The sequence below is a fragment of the Sphaeramia orbicularis genome, chromosome 4, assembly GCF_902148855.1.
Source record: "Sphaeramia orbicularis chromosome 4, fSphaOr1.1, whole genome shotgun sequence".
In the NCBI taxonomy this organism is placed as follows: Eukaryota; Metazoa; Chordata; class Actinopteri; order Kurtiformes; family Apogonidae; genus Sphaeramia; species Sphaeramia orbicularis.
The window spans coordinates 4,619-24,650 of NC_043960.1; the positions used below are offsets into that span (position 1 = coordinate 4,619).

The window sequence follows — 20,032 nt, forward strand, 5'->3', positions numbered from 1 at the left end:
TTTCTCTCTAAAACTGTTGTGTTGAAGCTACATTTCCAGGTGTTATAATAAATCAGGTTGGAACATGTGAAAACCACTACAAACAGATGAAACCATCACGCATGTTGTTCTCCGTTTGTCGCTGCTGAACACATTTAGCTGAGGCTAACGAACCGAGGCTCGTCTGGTCGGATGGGAAGTGACAGGCCGCCCCGCTTTGACACCCCCCCCCCCCCCCCCACACACACCACACACACACACACACACACCCTCGCCCTCCACCCGTCCCAGGACATCTCCAGCACCTCTGAGGGGTCACGCAGATTAACCCCTTGTTTCCTGCAGTGGGCTTTGGTTTGAAGTGAAATGGAGGGTGAAAGCGTTTTCCGGTCGGGAGCGTGGAGCGGCAGGGGAAGAATCCAGATGCATGCTGGGAGTTTTGTTTTAAGGATTTAGAGGAGTTTCGGTGTTGGTCAGGGGCAGTCAGAGGTTTCGGTACTGAGTCGGTGGACATTTTCAGTAGGAAAAATAAAAGTTTTAGGGGTTGGATGTCAGTGTTGGAGGGAATGTGCAGCTGAGTAGGATCTGGATGTCAGTATTTTGGACTCGATATTAGATGTTTGTCCATGAGCTGAGATCAAACTTGGACTTATTTGCCGCTTAAAATATGATTATATTTGATTTCTATGTGTTGAAGACAATCTTGACACTGTTAGAATTTATTACAGCAGATAGAAAAAACAACACAGAAGGAAGAGGAAGAAAAAAGCCAAAAAAGAAAATTAGAAACGTGAAAAATTAAAGGGGCAAGTTCAGTTAACCCATAAAGACCCAGTGCTGGACTTCTGGTAAGATGACGAAGAGAGTAGCTGCGTAGTTTGGAGCTCCTCCAAGTCGGTTAAAGAAAACACCACTAAAATGAATTAACTCGATATATAAATGTTTTATATTTTGTAATGAGTGGAAATAATCAACGTAAAAGCTGCAAAATCAAGAGATCAACACAAGAACAGGCTGCAAAGTCAAACATCCCTGAACGCAGCGACGTTGAACCTGGAGACCACACCGAGGCTCTCCGTGAGGGGCTAGCAAGCATCAGCAGAGACATAAAAACCCTCCACCAAAACATCAGACAGAAGCTACAAGAATTTAAGAATGACTTAAAGACTGAAATGAAACAAGAACTGACTTGACTCAGAGAAGATATATACCACAAACTCAGAGAAAATGACCAAGAGCTACAAGAGCAGAAGGCTAAACTAGGAGAAGGCTAAGCTAGCAGAAGGCTAAACTAGCAGAAGGCTAAGCTAGCAGAAGGCTAAACTAGCAGAAGGCTAAACTAGCAGAAGGCTAAGGTGGCAGAAGGCTAAGCTAGCAGAAGGCTAAACTAGCAGAAGGCTAAGATGGCAGAAGGCTAAGCTAGCCGAGGCCGAGGGCCGCATAGCCGAGCTGGAGGAGTGGAACACTGATGCTAATGAAGCACTGCTGAAACTACTGAACCAGACCCGACAAATGCAAGACAAAAAAACAGAACACGAAGCGAGGTCACGGAGAAATAATATTCGCATATTCGGTCTACCAGAAGAAACAGAAGGTAACTCAATGATCAACTACGTAGATCAGCTACTGATAACAGAACTGGAGCTTCCAGAGGAAACACACCTGCAAATACAGCCAGCCCACAGAAGAGGAGTACAGGAGCACCTCCCAGATCAGTGCTAGTCGTCTTTCTACAGTATGAAATCAAAGAAATGATCCTGAAAAAGGTGTGGCAGAAGAAGCTAAAAGTGGGAGAAAAGATAATACAGTTTGACCACGACTATCTGCCTGAAATAGTTCAAAACCGCCGGTCATACCTGGGCATAAAGACGGCACTGGGGGAGAAGAGCATGCGTGTCCAGACCCCATAAACCAAAATACCAATCCACTGGAACGATGGAGTAAAAAGTTATGATAACGCCAGAGAGGCCACACGGGATATGAGAGTAAGAGGATTCTCACTGGACATGCCGAACGACACCGATGACCGAGGGGAAGGGAAACTCTGCACCAGGATGGAAGAGGGTGAGAGCCGGAGGAACGAACCGAGACACGGCACAGCGAGCGAGGGACAAACTACAGGAATACCAGAGGAAACAGCCATAACCCACCGGGAGAAATGGACAAAACGCTCTTATTGAAAAATCTGACTAGGTAAGGTTTCAGAGACTTATATAAAAGCGAAGTGACAAAAACAAAATGACTGGGGTATAGTAGAAAGAAATATCTGATATTTAATAGGCTCAGTTTACCTAGAAACTCGAGTCATACATCACTGTGGGAGATTAACAGCATTCTGTGGCTTCAACTATAATTATTTAATTCATTACTAACCGACAGAGAAGGGAACACGTTTGAAAATGTTGGACACTTCTAGACTGAGGACAGATCCACAGGGTGGATATCTATCATTGTCTAGGGATGGGCCCTCATGTGAGATGAGGATTCCCTGTCCACCCTCCAACTGGGACTTTGGGGGAAGTAGGGTGAGTACCCCAATATGGAAATTCAATGTTGTTCATAGCGTTCATAAAATGTTTCACGTTTATTATGTTTCAAGTTGCTTGGGTGAACATGTACATGTAAAAACTCAAAATAATGGTATATAACAGTCTTAAAATATTGCCTCTAAATATAAATGGGTTGAATTCACGTGTAAAGAGAGGAAAAGTCAGGACAAAACTAAAGAAAGAAAAGGTACAAATTATATTTCTACAAGAGACTCACCTATCCCAGGCAGAACACGAAAAACTAAAAAAAATTCGGCTATAGAAATTCTTACTACAGTTCATATAAACAAGGAGATAGAAAAGGAGTTGTAATATTAATTTCCAATTCGACTAAATTCCTCTGTGAAAAGGAAATCCAAGATAAAGATGGAAGATATGCCATTGTGGAGGGAAAGTTGGAAAATGAACCAGTTACTCTGGTAAATATGTACGCCCCCCCAGAAAGTGATAAACAATTTTTCAGATCTATCTTCAATGTAATAATAATGGAAACTGAAGGAGTATTAATTTGTGGAGGGGATTTCAACATGGTGATAAATCATAAACTGGACACAAGTATGAGGAAAAACAAAAGACAGTTGGCAAAATTTTTAAAATGGTCCCTAGAAGAGATGGGAATGATCGATTTATGGAGGAATATGAATCCTACCAAAAAAGACGTCACTCATTACTCAGTAACTCACAGGGTCTACTCAAGGATTGATTTTTATTTTTTTTTCATAAATAAGGAAGACAGATATAGAGTAGAAGAATACACGATTAAGAGAGCAGATTTATCAGACCATAATGCAGTTTATCTACAGATCCACTTAAATGTTAGGAATAAACAATCTGGAGGCTTAATGTAGGAATTCTGAACAATAAGGAAATACTTAAAGACATGGAAAAGGAAATCAGACAATATGTAGATGAGAATAATAATGGAGAAGTTGAACCAACAGTTGTTTGGGATGCTCTGAAAGCGGTTGTTCGAGGAAAACTTATAGCTAAAACAGCATCATTAAAAAAAAAAAAAAAAAAGCAGCAAGATTAGCAACGTACAAGATATACACTGAAAGGTTAAGGGAATTAGAGCAGCAACACCAAATTATGAAGGAACAGAGTATACCAACAAATTCAGGATATTAAAACCAAAACTAATGACATACTATTAAGTGAAATGGAAAAAAATGCTTGTATCTAAAGCAGAGTTATTATGAAATGGGCCCTAGATCTACAAAATTATTAGCTAAATATATTAAAAAGCAACAGGCAGAAAATACTGTACATAATATCAGAGACCAGGTCACTAATAAGATCACTTATGACCCAGAACATATTGAAAGAATATTCAAGACATTCTATGAAAAACTATATACACAACCACCAGCTGCAGATGAAGGTGAAATGGAGGACTTTTTGAACCAGCTTGTAATGGTGTAAGTACAGGCACTGAATCCAAATGCAGAACTCAGACTCAAAAGGTATAGTTCAAAAGGTTTATTGGTCACACACAGGTGTAAGAAAAATATGAATGACAAAATCTTGAGGATAATGGGTGGTAACTTCCTCTTCGGATTCGTCCTCGTCCTCCGGACCGAGAACGGCAATCCGTCTCCCCGTGCGGTTTTTGGGGTCTTTTTCCCGACTAGGGAAAAGCAAAGGGAGGTCAGGGACGGAAACAGGTCATACACAGGTAGGCTATCAATCAGGCGACAGGACATAAGGACAAGGCAAAAAAAAACCTCACGTACCAGTAGTCAGGCGAGGAGATCAAAACCAGGGTATCAGATGAGGCAGACAAAACCGACAGGGAGCAGGCAGTAGGCAAAAACCGGGAAGTCAAAAACGGGTCACAAAAACAGGTAATCAAACAGACAGACAAGATCAAGAACGCTGGTAAGTACTACAAGAGTTACAAACTGGCGTCTGATCAGGGGAAGAGACTGAGTTTAAATACACAAAAGGGAGGGAAGACAACTAGACACAGGTGGCACAAATCAGGGCAGAGACAGGTAATCAGGGGAAAGGTGAACACAATCCAGGAAGGAAAGTAAAGACGACAGACAAGACACATGAGGGGAAACTTAACAAAATAAAACAGGAAGTGACAAACAAACATGAAAGACAGACAAGACCAGATTAGCGTCTGGCTGCAGGCATGACACAGCTGGAATTACCATCAGTCGGTACCTCTCAAAACAATATCTTAGCAGTCGACATCACAATTGAAGAGATTAAAGAAGCAATAAATTTTTAAAAAAAATAATAAATCTCCAGGTAGCTATGGCTATGCTGCAGAATGGTATAAAGCGTTTAAGGAAGAGCTGATCACAGTGCTCCAGGCCTCATTCAACTGGACTCTCAAAGAAAACAAAATCCCTCCAACATGGGCAGAGGCAGTAATTTCACTTATACCAAAGCCAGGCAAAAACAAAGAATAATGTGCATGTTATAGGCCAATTTCAATATTGAACATAGATTACAAAATATATACATCTACTAATCTCCAAAAGACTAAATACCTTTTTGTCAGACCTCATAGATGAAGATCAAACAGGCTTTATAAAAGGACGCCAAATAAGACAACATCTGGAGAACACTCCATATAATTGAACAAGCATAGAAAGAAAAACAAAGTACTATCTTAGCATAGATGCTGAAAAAGCATTTGATTTTGTGGATTGGAGTTTTCTTTATAAAGTACTAGAACGGTTAGGATTTAATAAAAAGTCCATACAGTTAATAAAAACATTATACAAAGAACCTACAGCTGGAATAAAAATAAATGGAAGTCTGACTGATAAGATCCACCAGACAGGGATGCTGCCTATCACCTGCCCTCTTTGCTATCTGTATTGAACCCTTAGCTCAGGCAATTCGGCAAAACAAAGAAATAAAGGGAGTCACAATAAAATGGCTAGAACACAAAATTGGACTTTTTGCTGATGATGTAATAGCTTTCCTCAAACAACCAAACACAACGCTCCCTATATTGATGAAACTTCTTGATTCATATGGTCATCTGTCAGGATATAGAATAAATATTTCTAAGACTCAAATTCTCACAATTAATTATAAACCAGCAAAAGTAATTCGGGAAAATTATAAACTCAACTGGAATCTTAAATCTATTTAATATTTTGGTGTGTCGGTTACACAAAATCTGTCAGAACTTTATAAAGAAAATTATGAAACATTAAACCAAAATATACGAAAAGATATGGAAAGATGGTTGACTCTGCCACTAGGTTTAAATTCAAGAATTGAGATAATCAGGATGAATCTGCTGCCCAGATATCTATACTTGTTCCAGTCATTACCTGTAGAGGTCCCTCAGAGTCAGTTCATATCATGGGATAGAACTATATCTAGGTTCATATGGGGAGGCAAAAAACCAAGACCCAGATATGAAACCCTCCAGCTGCCCAAAGGAATATTTCTGTGCAGCCCAAATGAGACCTATCTATTGTTGGTGCAAACCTGATTATGAGGCTAAATGGAAAGAAATTTAAATAGAAATGGATCAACAACCGATTCAAAATATGATTGGTGACAAAGAGCTATACAAGAAATTTAGAAAAAACATAGACCCAATGACAGGACATACATTAGAATTATGGTTTAAAATATTAAAAAGCTATAAATGTTACAATGGTTCCAAAAGTTTCAAATGGGTAGCTTATGATAGCAAATTCAAGCCTGCTCAAGATGATCAAAGATTTAACCAGTGGACCGTCAAAGGAGTGACAGCATGGTGTGTTTTAGAAGGACAGCTGGAGAGTTTCCAGAATTTGCGAGAAAAATCTGATCTGGGGACACAAGACTTTTATAGATATCTCCAACTAAGAGATTATTACAGAAAGGAAATCCAGGTTGACCCCTCCAGGGAAGTGAACCGTGTGATCCAAATCATTATCAAAGCATATAAGGAAAGTAAATCAAGAATAATTTCAACTATTTATCATGGATTCAACTCACATGACAACAACTCAACCAGTTATATAAAAGAAAAATGGGAGAAGGAGCTAGTGTGAAATTCCAGATGCTGACTGGTTTAACATGTGGAAGATACACCAAACATCCACTAGTTCACAGATCTGGAGGGAGTTCTCCTGGAAAAATCTTTTGCGTTTCTTTATTTCACCTAAGAAAAGTAAGCAGTTGAACAGACAGAAGAAATGTTGGAGGGAATGTGGAGAATTTGATGCAGATCACACACATGTTTTTTGGAAATGTGATAAAATAACTGTTTTGGGAAAAGTTGTGTGCAGTACTAAAACAAATAACGGGGTATGAGATTCCAATGTGCTGTGATGTTCTGTATTTGTGTAACTTATATGATGGAAATGTAGCAGGAAACGACATATACTTGGTTAAGATACTTTTGGTGGCTGCAAAAAAACTATTACAAGGAACTGGGGAAGGACAGAAGCACCAACACAGGACCAGTGGATTGAAATTATTAATGGAATATATACAATGGAAAGGGTGAGTCATAGACTGCGACTACAGGAAACTCAAATGGACAAAAGGTGGAATAAATGGACTGTTTACAGAGCTGGGAATGATGGAAAGAGTGAATAAGGCTGTGCTGAGGAATGTGCGATGCGACCAAGTAATCTTGGTTTGTTAATTTTTCGTTTTTTGTTTTGTCAAAGAACGTGTGAATTTCAATAAAAACTTAAGTGACAAAAAAAGACCCAGTGCTACTTCTCTGGCAGTTCCCAAATAATTTTTAAACTTTCTTAAGTGATTTATCACCATTTATTGTAATGTTTTTTCAGTGAAAATTAGATATTTTCCAATATTTAATTAATTGATCGTATCAGTTGTAACAAAAGATTACATTTATGATTGATTAGATGCATCATAAATAATTTACAGTCAGAGCATGAAAAATATTTTAGAAATTTATAGGTAGAACATTTAAAATGGTCATGGATGAAAAACAAAACAAAATCAGTGCTGAGAGAAGTTAAGTAAAAACCATCTCTGAGGCATTTTGGAAGCAAAGATAACAATTTAAACCAAATTAACCAACGCAATGATATTTATCCCAACATAAAACTATATTATGACATTATTTTTTTGTGTCTCAGACCCCTGTTAGAAAAGAAACACCTGAATTCAACGTGTCCACATACTTTTGTCCATATAGTGTAAGTGTTCAACACTTAACTCCATTATGTAAACAGTTCCTCCTCCTTTTACAGTCTGCAGAACCACAAACAGAGACTGAAAGGAAAACCTGCTGAACTCAAACTCAGAGACTTCCACTCTTCTCTGATTCCGTGAAACTACAGGACCTCGCTGATCCAAAATGGCCGCTGTGAGCCTGCTGCTGAGATTCTTGGTGGCGTTGCCGGCCGTCTGCGGTGTCAGTCTGGTGGCGGTGAACTCAGGTGTGGAGGTTGTCAGGGGCCGCTCTGTGTTTGTAACGGAGACGGAGCTGAAGATCAACGTAGATCCGAGCGCAGACTGTAAAGTGGAGGTGGTGATGAACGAACCTGTCACTCAGAGGGTGGGGAGGATGAGTCCACAGGTAAGAACACACCTGATGAAGGCCTGCTCACATTACGAAGACGCACAAACCAGATCAGTTTGCTAGAGTTTTGTTTCAACAGCAGTGAATTAACCCATAAAGACCCAAACATCCACCGCCGACCAGAACCATCTACTGATCTAAACTGTTCAATACCTGTTGATCCACTAATCCTATCAATACGTGTCAATAATTGGTATAAAATACAGTTTGTCATCTTTTCAAGAGGCTCCGTAGTGAATGTAGAAACACTGTCGTCTTCTACAACGTTGCTTCACAAGTAAAAGCCATGGTGTTGGATCAGTGACAGTGGATGGAGACACTTGGTTTGTGTTCAATTAATGATAGCTTTGACTGAAAAAGTCACTTTTTCTTCAGTTTTCTCTCTTTTTTGTTATAAGAACCCTCAAATATAATCTTGGCATGATGATTAAAGTACATGATCAGTAATTAAATATATGAAAATGCCTAATTTTCACTGAAAAAATCCAAAATACAGAGGATATCAGTATGATAAATTGTGGTAAATCACTTAAGAAAGGTTAAATAGAGACCAAAAATCATTTGAGAACTGCCACAAAAGTAGCACTGGGTCTTTATGGGTTAATGCAGGGCTTGTAGACTTCCTCTCTGTGTTTGTACTTCACACTCAAGTTCTTTTTTAGATTTATTTCCCCCCAAAATGTAAACATCTTTACCATTTTTCTCTGACATCCAACACAAACTGAGGTCTGGTTCCTGTTGCATGAAAGAAAATGACCCCTTGTTTTGTAACCAGTGGTTTTGTTTGGTGTTCCTCTGCAGGTGTTTGACTGCAGCTTCCTCCAGGACGAGGTGAAGTACATCCATAACGGGAGTCCTCAGCTGGACCAGGACTCAGTGATGCTCAGAGTTTACAGGTCAGTGGTCATCATATTATCAGCCTGAGGTAAGATGAGGAGGAGTGGGAGTAGAAAGAAAGGTAATGTAATTAAAAAGTGATCAGTTAGAGATGTAATGTCTCCTGAACTTGGAGTTGGAAGATATAAGGTAGATGAAATAACTGCAGGAGATGACTGTGTTTCATGTTCACTATAGAGCCTCTGAACGTCCATAAGGGTCATATCTGATGACCATGAAAAGATGACAGTGATGCTTTTGGTTGCTGGTGGCTCTTTAGGTCTTAATTGGCATGTTATGTGATTTTCCTCAATGATTGTCATTAACTCATAAAGACCCAAACATCCAACGGTGACCAAACCATCTACTGAGCCAAACAATTTAATACCTGTTCAGGGCTCTAGACTAACTTTTTAACTTAGGAGCACTGATGCTCCCAACTCCAAAAAGTTGGGCACACTAGCAAAAAATCTAGGAGCACCACTATAAAGTTGGGGCCAAAGCAAAACTCTTGTGGATATATCAAGTAATACCCTTACTAATCAATGTTAACAACCTGGAATAAGGTGTTTGAATAGATTACAAAAGAAAAAAACAGAATTCTGCTGCATTAAAGTCCTATATTGATTGGTAGAAAAGAACTATGTGGCATTCTAGGTGGTTCTTAGGGATGGAGGACAAATCACACAATTTGTTACAGCCAACTGCTTTATTCCACAGATTCACTCAACTGCCATTCACCCCTCCCCCCTTCCCCCCTCTGCGCGTACCCCTCTTCCAGCATGAATCGTGTGTTCCCAGGAAGCGAAGCCAGAACTTGGCTATTAGTGATGGGACTTTTGTCTCTTTGAAGGGAGCCGTTCAATCAGGAGTCGTTCACTGAAAAGAGCCGTTCAAAAGACTGGCTCTTTTATGTTTTTGGCATTCTTTTGAAACACAATGTTTTAATGACTAAATAGGCTACGTGTGATGATTGACATTACATTTTAAAGGTGTTTAACTGGCGCGGCAGTAAATATTATCTTATCGTAAAAAAGAATAGTTAGTTCAAATGTGTGGGTTAAATCCATGACATGAGAGGTGACATTAGGCAAATGATGGAACTGGACCAAAAACATCACAGTACATTATGTGGACTAGTCTAGCCCAAAAATGAAGAAGAAAATAAAACATTTTCTTCTGAAATAACATTTTATTCTCCTCAAAACAAGAACAATAAATGTGTGTAAACTTATGGAAGAAATTGCACAAAACACAACAGTGATTAATCACTGCAATTACAGTACTTAAATTACATTACATTACATTTACATTTATGCATTTGGCAGACGCTTTTTTCCAAAGCGACTTACAGGGGAAAACCAATCAAATCAATCAATCACATTTTATTTATATAGCGCCAGATCACAACAAGTTATCTCATGACGCTTTACATATAGAGTTGGTCAAAACCAGACTCTAAGCCAATTTACAGAAACCGAACAGAATCCTCCAGGAGCAAACACTACTGGGTGGTGACAGTGGAAGGAAAAAGTACCTTTAACAGCAGAAACCTGGAGCAGACCCAGACTCCTGAAGGATGGACGTCTGCCTTGACCAGTTGAGGTTAAAGAGAGAGAGTAAAGGAGGAGAAAAGAGAGAGCGATAGAGAGAGACTGGGGGAGAGGGGAGAAGGGGGGAAGTAGGGGGAGACACATGGATGCAGTTCAGGAAAAGTGAGTGATGATGATGAAGGAGGAGAGAGGCAGAACCACAGCAGCAGGTCCAGAGAGGACCCTGGGAAAATCTGTGATAATCCTGGGAAAACCTGTGAGGATCCTGGGAAAACATTATTGATATATTTAAAATGGAATGTCTGAAAGTGCTAGGACAGGAGGTGCTCTCAGAAGAGCTGGGTCTTCAGGAGCTTCTTGAAGATAGGCAGGGACGCCTCTGTTCTAGTAGTGCTGGTAGATCATTCCACCAATGTGGAACGACCCATGAAAAGAGCCTGGATTGTCTTGTACAAGGTCTGGGGACCACCAGACTACGTTCCCCAGACGAGTGGAGTGGTCGTGGGGCAACATAACCTTTTATCAGTGCACCTAAGTAGGTAGGAGCAGACCCATGGAGAATTTTGTAGGTTAGGATTAATGATTTGAATTTGATGCGGGCAGCTATGGGTAGCCAGTGTAACTCAATAAGTAAGGGGGTCACATGTGCCCTTTTAGGGTGATTGAAGACCAGACGTGCTGCTGCATTCTGGACCATCTGTAGTGGTTTGACAACACAAGCTGGGAGGCCTGTTAGAAGAGCATTGCAGTAGTCAAGGCAGGAGATAACCATAGTCTGCACCAGGAGCTGGGTGGGCTTTTGGGTTAGGTATGGCCTGATCTTTCTTAAGCTGAACAGAGTAAAATGATATGATCAGGTGACAGAGGCAACGTGATCTGTGAAGGTCAACTGATTATCAATCATGACTCCCAAGTTTGGTGCTCCATTAGTAGGAGCCAGAGATAAGGAGTTAGTTTTGATGGAGATGTCCTGCTGTATGGTTGGCTTAGCTGGGAAAAGCCGCAGTTCAGTTTTGGACAGGTTCAAAACTGAACCTAAAAAACTGTAGTGCAAATAAAATACTTCAAGTAACATTGCAAAATACCTGATATCTCTAATGTAAATATCAAAATGATACCAAATCAGGAGTTCTCTCACTTCTACTCTGTATATAAAGCCAAAGCCTCCCCAGTGACGCTAAACTGACAGGCAATCGGACACGCCCTCCTCACTCCTCACCGGAAAACTGTTTTGTCACTAACATAAATCACTAGGAAATGTAACATTAGTCAGATAGGTCTGAACTGGGGCTGTTCTGTAAGAGGGGGGTGTTGAAGGAAACTGAATGAGGTATGCATGGATACGTGAGGCGGAAGCTCAGCCGGGGCCGTAGTCGGTGTTGGAAGCTCAGCCAGGGCTGTAGTCGGTGTCGGAGCCTCAGCTGGGTCCGTAGTCGGTGTCGGAGCCTCAGCCGGCTCCGTAGTCAGTGTCGGAGGCTCAGCCAGGGCTGTAGTCGGTGTCGGAGGCTCAGCCGGGTCTGTAGTCAGTGTCGGAGCCTCAGCCGGGTCCGTAGTCGGTGTCGGAGGCTCAGCCGGGGCTGTAGTCGGTGTCGGAGGTTCAGCCGGGTCCGTAATCGGTGTTGGAGCCTCAGCCGGGGCTGTAGTCGTGTCGGAGGCTCAGCCGGGTCCGTAGTCGTGTCGGAGCCTCAGCTGGGTCCATAGTCGTGTCGGAGGCTCAGCCGGGTCCGTAGTCGGTGTCGGAGCCTCAGCCGAGTCCGTAGTCGGTGTCGGAGCCTCAGCTGGGTCCGTAGTCGTGTCGGAGGCTCAGCCGGGTCCGTAGTCGGTGTCGGAGCCTCAGCCGGGGCTGTAGTCGGTGTCAGGGGCTCAGCCGGGTCCGTAGTTGGTGTTGGAGCCTCAGCTGGGGCTGTAGTTGGTGTCGGAGGCTCAGCTGGGTCCGTAGTCGGTGTCGGAGCCTCAGCTGGGTCCGTAGTCGGTGTCGGAGCCTCAGCCGGGGCCGTAGTCGGTGTCGGAGGCTCAGCCGGGGCCGTAGTCGGTGTCGGAGCCTCAACCGGGGCCGTAGTCGGTGTCGGAGCCTCAGCCGGGGCCGTAGTCGGTGTTGGAGCCTCAGCCGGGGCTGTAGTTGGTGTCGGAGCCTCAGCTGGGTCCGTGGTCGGTGTCGGAGGCTCAGCCGGGGCCATAGCCTGTGATGGAGCCTCAGCCCGTGTAGGAGATGGAGCTGTGGCCGGGCTCGGCCCGGACCGCATACGGCGTCAGAGCCCAACCCTGGTCCAGAGCAGCAGCCGGCGTATTGTTTCTGTGCAGCGCTCGTGAACCCTCAGGAACAAGCATTACGTGTGCTACTACTCTGGTGGCGTGGCTTCAGAGGGACGTCTGGAGAAAGGGGTTTGGACTTTTGAATTGAGTATTTTCAAAATGTAGCTTCCTTGAACTGTTTTTCTAAGGTCTCAGACCCCACCTTTAATTATTGATAGTTGCACCAGTGCGACCGTGATTTCATATTAAGTCGGACGTCCGAAATTATTGGCGCATATGCGCCCATTTCAGTCACAATCAAGAGCCCTGCTGTTGATCTACTAATCCTATCAATGCATGTAAACGATTGGTTTAAAATGCAGTTTGTCATCTTTTCATGGTCATCAGATATGACCCATTTGGAGGTTCAGAGGCTCCGTAGTTACCATGGAAACACCGTCATCTTCTCCAACATTGATTCACCAGTAAAACCCATGGAGCTGGATCAATGACAGTAGATGGACACACTGGGTTTATGTTCAATTAATGATATATTTTGTTGAAAAAGTTCACATTTTCCTAATTTTTTTTTCTGATTTGATCTTTGAATTTACTCTGAACTTTAATGAACATAGATATCATTAGTATTTAGTATGTATTTATCTAGTTACAGGACAGTGTGTATTGGCATTAGTTGCAAAGAACAAGATGCCTGCACCAGATTTAACAGAGAAGCTAATTTACATTTGTTGTCCTGGACAAACAACCAACATAACTGTTAATAATTAGTGAATTAAATATAGGGAAATACATGATTAACACTGAAAAATGTAAAATGTAGAAGATAATATTATAATAAATTATGATAAATCACTTAGGAAAGGTTAAATATTGAGGAAAAAATGATTATGAAGGTGTGTCAGAAGTGACTGTGTTTAAATGTTGAAGTACTTTTTACTATGTGAAAGATCGACTACGAGGTGGAAATTCTTTTTATGACCTCTTTTATTTTATAGGGTTTGAGTCATTTCATTCCATGAGCAAGTTCCAACAAAACGTCTTTCCTGACACTATTTTTTGAATTTTTAATGAATAATTCGCTGAAAAAGGTCACTTTTTTTCAGTTTTCTCAGTTTTAATCTGTTTTTAATCTAATCTTAAATGAACATCTAGACAATCAGTGAATTAGATAAAGGAAAAGACATAATTTACACAGAAATATTCAAACATTGTCTGTGTAGGTTTACAACTTCGGACACGCTGGTGGAGGTTGTGGTTCTGCCAGTCCGGGTGCTGGACTCGAGGTCTAGGGGGTCAGTGGAGCTGGGCACCGTTCCCCTGGTGGTTCCTCAGTTCTATGGTTTGTCCAACGCCATCGACAGCTCAGTTCTGAAGATCCGAACCAGGACCGACACCGTCTGCACCGTCCGGCTGTTGACCTCTGACCTCAACACTCCTGCTCTTGGTCAGCTGGTGATGGAGGAGGAGTCCGGTCAGAGGAAGGGTACGCCACGTTACAGCTGATATGATACGAGCCTCTGATTGGCTGACGGAGTTAATTTTTTTTCCATATCTTTTTTTAGGCGGGACAGTGCGCATTAATGAACACATTTTTTCATTCCATTTCTGTATAAACCATGGCTCAGATGGTAGAGCGGGTCATCCAATAACTGAAGGGTTGGCGGTTCGAATCCTGCTCTGTCCATGTGCTGTTATGTCCTTAGGCAAGACACTTCACCCTCCTTGCCTCCAGTGCTGCCACTCACACTGATGTGTGAATGTTTGGTGGTGGTGGGAGGGGCTGTAGGCACAGATTGTGTGAAAGTCTTAATTATAGTATAGAAAAAAGTTTCTCTCAGTTGAATTTTAGAGGATGCTCAAAGGCACATAATCTTACATGACAAGAAATACATGAGGAAAGCACATTTCATTTTTTTTAATTTGTTTTGAGCAGAAGAAAAAACAAAACTTTTGTGTTCAAGAAACTATTAGCAGCAATTGCCATGTACACTAGTAATAATAAAATAAACTCAATATGTATTGCTCAAAGAGGACTGAGAAGAAGAAAATGTCTTAAATCCCACCCCTACCTCTCATTTATACAAAATAATACATTACTTTTGTTTCCTTAATGATAAAGTTAAATCTGTGTAGAGTCCTAATAATGTAATAAGGTAATATACAGAGTAGGAAAACTGATGTATATTACACATAGTAACTGTCTAATTGATGGTCTGCAGAACTTATAATGCAATTTATTTCAACAGTGATTACATACTAAGAATGGTAAACAATGACAAGCACATACCAACAAAGGTAAGAAAGAGCCAAGGATGGAATGGCTTAGACCAGTGGTTCTTAACCTTGTTGGAGGTACTGAACCCCACCAGTTTCATATGCGCATTCACCGAACCCTTCTTTATTAAAAAATAAAATATGATTTTTTTCAAATTCAAGACACAGGTATATGTTTTACTGGTGCACAAAATGAACCGTGCATTAACATCACTGTGTTCAAAGAATAAAACCAATATAGTGCATGAACTCACAACAAATTACATACCTTTTCACAAAGACATGACTTGTTTTTAATACTACCACACTGAAATGGTTTTAATTTTTAACCTTATGTATTCCAATAATGAACTTATTGTATTCATGATATTTATCATTTTTAACATTTTAACACACACCCATCATCTAATTTCCATCAGGCTACAATAATAATGAATATTTACTACAAATCAGTGTGACTTCTGCGGTTTTCATTTCATCTCGCTCCGAACTTTCCGAACCACACAATTTTGACATTAAAAAAAAGATAATTGCATGTAGTGTATCAAAAAAAAGTTCTCGTTATACTCCTTAAGTATTTTTGTGATCATTGTTTTATTACGGCACTAGCTCGGCTTTAGCGTACTACGATTTCTCCATCCGCAACGGTGCGTCGGTCGTCACATGATTGTAACTGACCAGTGCGGTGACCGAAAAATGTAAACAAACGCTACACATGACTGCCTCCGTGGATAACAGGAAGTAGCAAAAGTCATAACAACAATGTGGAAAATACTCAAATAATTCATCGTCAGACGAGTGGAAGAGATTATAAACACTTTCGGATGTGTTGTAGTGCTATAAGCAACAAAATCACACGTATATTGGATGTCAATCAGAGAAAGAGTCTCCGAAGCCGTTTGTTTACATACACAGACCTAGCCCGACACACACCCCGACTAATGAGTCGAGTGTGTCTTGACCTCCGCCGAACCCCTGACACTGACTCACCGAACCCCTAGGGTTCGATCGAACCCAGGTTAAGAACCACTGGCTTAGACCATACGTTTGTGAAGTGCTTTAAAACTGTGGATATTTTGGCATTGTATATACAAAACTGGATCTGATTTCACTAACTGGTCAGTACTGGAATGATTCTAGTGACACTTTTTTGCGATATCCATGCACTTTTGAGACTTTTCATATGTTTTGAAAACATTTCTGTCAGTAAGACATAATTTACTGTGAATTATGCATTCATTCATTCATACATTCATTGAAATTAACTTTTCTACTACACACAAGAGGTACAAACTCAACCAAAAAAGTAGGAACGCAAGTATAAAAGTACATAAAGTCAAGATCTGGGAAAAAAAAAAGCTGTTTTCAAAGGCTGGAATTTTTTATTTGATATAGAGCAAAGCACCCTGCTAGATGCATAACGATTACATGATAAGTTTGAGTCCGTATGGATGGATGTAACTGTCAGCCTCCAGAGAAGATAATTAAGAGCTGAACTGTAACTTTCCTGCATCTGTGTCAAAGTTTCAGACACTGAGTAGGTTTCAGTCTAATGTGTTGTGAATTTCAAATAAATTATCTGAAAATCAGTGAAAGAAAATGCAAGTCCATCCATTAGTGTTGACTGAATATTAAGCACTTACTCAGAATCAGAAAACTTTATTAATCCCAGGGGGAAATTATTGTTACAGTTGCTCATTCAGGTTTAATAAAAAGTAGCAGAAAGGAAATTATCAGTACAACAAAACCCAAAAAACAACAACCTTAAACTAAAAAGTGTTTAACATGTTACGCTCAATCTGTTGTAACACTGAAGTTAAATTTGTTTTCTGTTCATCTGTTTCATCTTCAGGTCGAGAGACTCTCTGTCCCGGAAACAAACCCTGTCTCCACGACACCAAACGGGTCCAGTTCCTCAAAACCAGCTGCCAGGACTTCCTGAACTCTGGTCTGAAGTACCAGCACCTGAGTCCTCCATCGCCGGAGATCGACTACATCCCCATCAGAGTAGAGCTGAGGGACCAGGCTACCAGGGCGCTGCTGGAGGTACCGGTCAACGCACACAAAGATTCACACGGACGGAAAATAACATACAGTGGAACCTGTCAGTACGAGTCCGCCATAGTACAAGAAATTTGCTTAATGAGACACAGCTCTTGAGAATTTTAGTCTGTAAATATGAGTGTAATGGGTAACAGGATTCAGATGGAGATTAGGAAACTCCACAACAAGGACAGTGTAGAGGAGGAGGCAATCTCTACCAAGAAATTAAAAGAAGTGTTGATAAAGAGGACAGAGGTTTGTGATTTAGTTAAAAAAATCATCCTGATAAATTAAGTTTAGGTCATGCAGCTGCTTTATTTAATGACTATGGTCTGATGCATTTTCACAACGTTTTAAAAAGCAGAACAACACAGATTTCTCTGGATAAGTTTATAATGAAACTACCTGCAAGTGTAAACTAATGAAAGTGTATGAACAAATGAAGTGAAGACAGAGAGAAAACAGCAGAAATTCTATTGTGATGTTTTACTGGAAGGAGATTCTCCTCCTTCATCATATTCACAGATTCGATTATCTCATCTTTTTTTTTGACACTTTTTATTTATAAACATTTTAGTTTTACAAAACAAGAACATGTAAGTGAGGTCTAGGGATGACAATTATAACATACATGCATACAACATCAGCCGTTTTTTATATTAGTACTATCACCATTTGTAAAGACTGTCCATTTTCTTCAGCTCCTTCTGGAGCCGCAGGGTGAAGGTCATGCATTCCGTCAGTCTAATGTTTTCTACAATAGAAATAAAAAGGCCCATTACGGGTGGCTCCTACTGTAGCCAACGTTTTGTTATCAGGTTGTCTCATCTTAAAGGTAAATAAGTTAATAAAACTAGCTTATTGTTATTTTCTTTCCAACTGCACTTTTTGTGTTTTAAAAACCCTTAAAAAAGGATTTGGGTACTTTTTGGGTGTTGTTTAAGGTTGTTTTTCTGTGGTTTTTGGGTGGATTTTGGGGTCTTGAACAGATTAATTATATTTGAGTGGGGAAAATAGATTTATAAAATGAGTAAATCGCAGCTCGGTCATGGAACCAATTAAATTTGTACTGTGAGGTTCACCTCATAACTGTTACTGATTACACTACAGCTGCTATTGTAAATAGACTTAAATTTACACTTAATGTTCTATTATAGTTTATTCTTTATTCCATCTATTTATTCTTATTCCATTTTTACCTCTTTTTAAAAAAAAAAAATTTGCATGGCTTTTTACAAGAGAAACAGTATCTCAATTCTCTGTGTGTCCTGTGCATCTAGTGAAAACTAAATAAAAATCTTTGAATCTTTCGAACCCTTTTCCACAGTAGTTTTTCTCTATGCATCAGAAAAGTCGTTTCCTGCTGCAAAACAAGGCAAGAACTGCTCATGTGAAAGGAGTGAGAGTTTTCTTGAACTTTCTGATTAATATCTGAATAAACACCTCCAGCGCTGAAGTTCAGAAACATTACATAGTTGGAGGAAAGAGATGTAGGTGCTTTAATTATAGGGGGTTGATAAACTGCTAATTCTTAGACATCCAAGCGGATGTGGATGTTTTCCAGGCAAGATTAGCATCTGAAACGAGCCGACTTTTGTTGGCAGTGACAAGGTGACATCCCACTCCCATGTATTTTTCTCAGCTCTGTGGATGTGGAACAATGTGGAGCAGGAGGTTCTGCAGGGGTTTCCAAAGTCTCCAAAATGCACCATGTTCCAAATACTTCTCTTGTCCTTGTTAGCACATAAATTGTGCTTTTTTAGTCCTGTCATTTGTAACACGTCTGATTGTCTATTCTGGGGCATCGGTTGTTTACTCGTAAGGCGTTATGTGTTGTTTTTTACATGCTGCCTATTGTGTGAAAACTTACGTACATTTACACAGATCGTATTGGCAGCTTAAACATCGTCAGTCTTCACTTCCTTGTCTTTTCACGCTCACCTCCTCTGGCAGACGGAAGCGGTGTGGTTACCGGTTCTGATCCACGGGGCCATGCAGAATCAGCCTCCGCAGGCCGCCTTCATGGCCTCCTTCATCCTGGAGGTGGACCAGTTCATCCTGACGCCGCTCACCACCGCCACGCTGGACGCCAAAGACCACGAGACGCCGCAGGACAGGCTGGTTTTCAATGTGACCGCCCCGCCCCAGTATGGCTACGTCACCCACCTGGACGACCACACCAAACCTGTCACGTCCTTCACGTGGTCGGACCTGCACGAGATGAAAGTGGCCTACCAGCCGCCCAACAGCAGCCAATCACAGCGCAGGAACTTCGAGGTGCAGAGATGTTAAACGAGGACTTTCACTGGATTTAAGAAATAGTCAGGCTCATAGTGTTCTCTCTAGGACGGGTGTTACACATATGATCATGGACCAAAAGTGGCCCACCAAAGAGTCTAATCCGATCCATTGGATGAATTTGTTAAATGTAAAAATTAAACTGAAAATATTAGCAATCAAGGATGCGAAACTCCTTTTAGTTCATGCAAAACAATTAGTAAAATCCTGTCATAATAACTTATAAGTAATAACAAATCAAAATTTTTCCTCTTGGTTTTAGTGTAAAAAAGTAAAATTACATCAAAATCTTTACATTTACAAACTTTCCTATCACAAAAAATGTGATTAACCTGAACAAATATGAACAACATGGGATTTATTAAGAAAATTAAGTGTAAATTGGCCAATATTCTGCCTGTTACTAAATTTTTAGTGTATTTGTAGATCCACTGTGGTCTGTAAGTTGTAAAGTAATGATAAACTGAGGCAGAAATAATATAAATGCCTCATCTTAAGGATTTTCAGGTTGTTCAGATGACATTTTTTGTGAAAGGATAGTTTGTAGATGTAAACATTTTTATCATTAAATGTAACTTTTGTCACTCTAAAACATACAGAAAGTTTGGAGTTGACATTAGTTATAGGTTATAAGATGTACTATGTTACTGCTCTGGTCCACTTGAGATCATATTGGATTG

At 40.6% G+C, this 20,032-nt stretch overlaps 1 protein-coding gene across 1 annotated transcript in view; it reads left to right on the forward strand.

Annotated features, from left to right (window-relative positions):
• Positions 1-477: 477 nt before the first annotated feature.
• LOC115417988 (FRAS1-related extracellular matrix protein 1-like) overlaps positions 478-20,032 on the forward strand; it is a 106,906-nt gene continuing 87,351 nt past the window's right edge. Inside the window, 6 exon segments of the mRNA XM_030132255.1 lie at positions 478-570; positions 7,724-8,052; positions 8,857-8,951; positions 13,958-14,220; positions 16,864-17,057; positions 19,008-19,331. Of these exon segments, the coding sequence (XP_029988115.1) occupies positions 7,831-8,052; positions 8,857-8,951; positions 13,958-14,220; positions 16,864-17,057; positions 19,008-19,331 (1,098 nt within the window). The 5' untranslated portion in view covers positions 478-570; positions 7,724-7,830.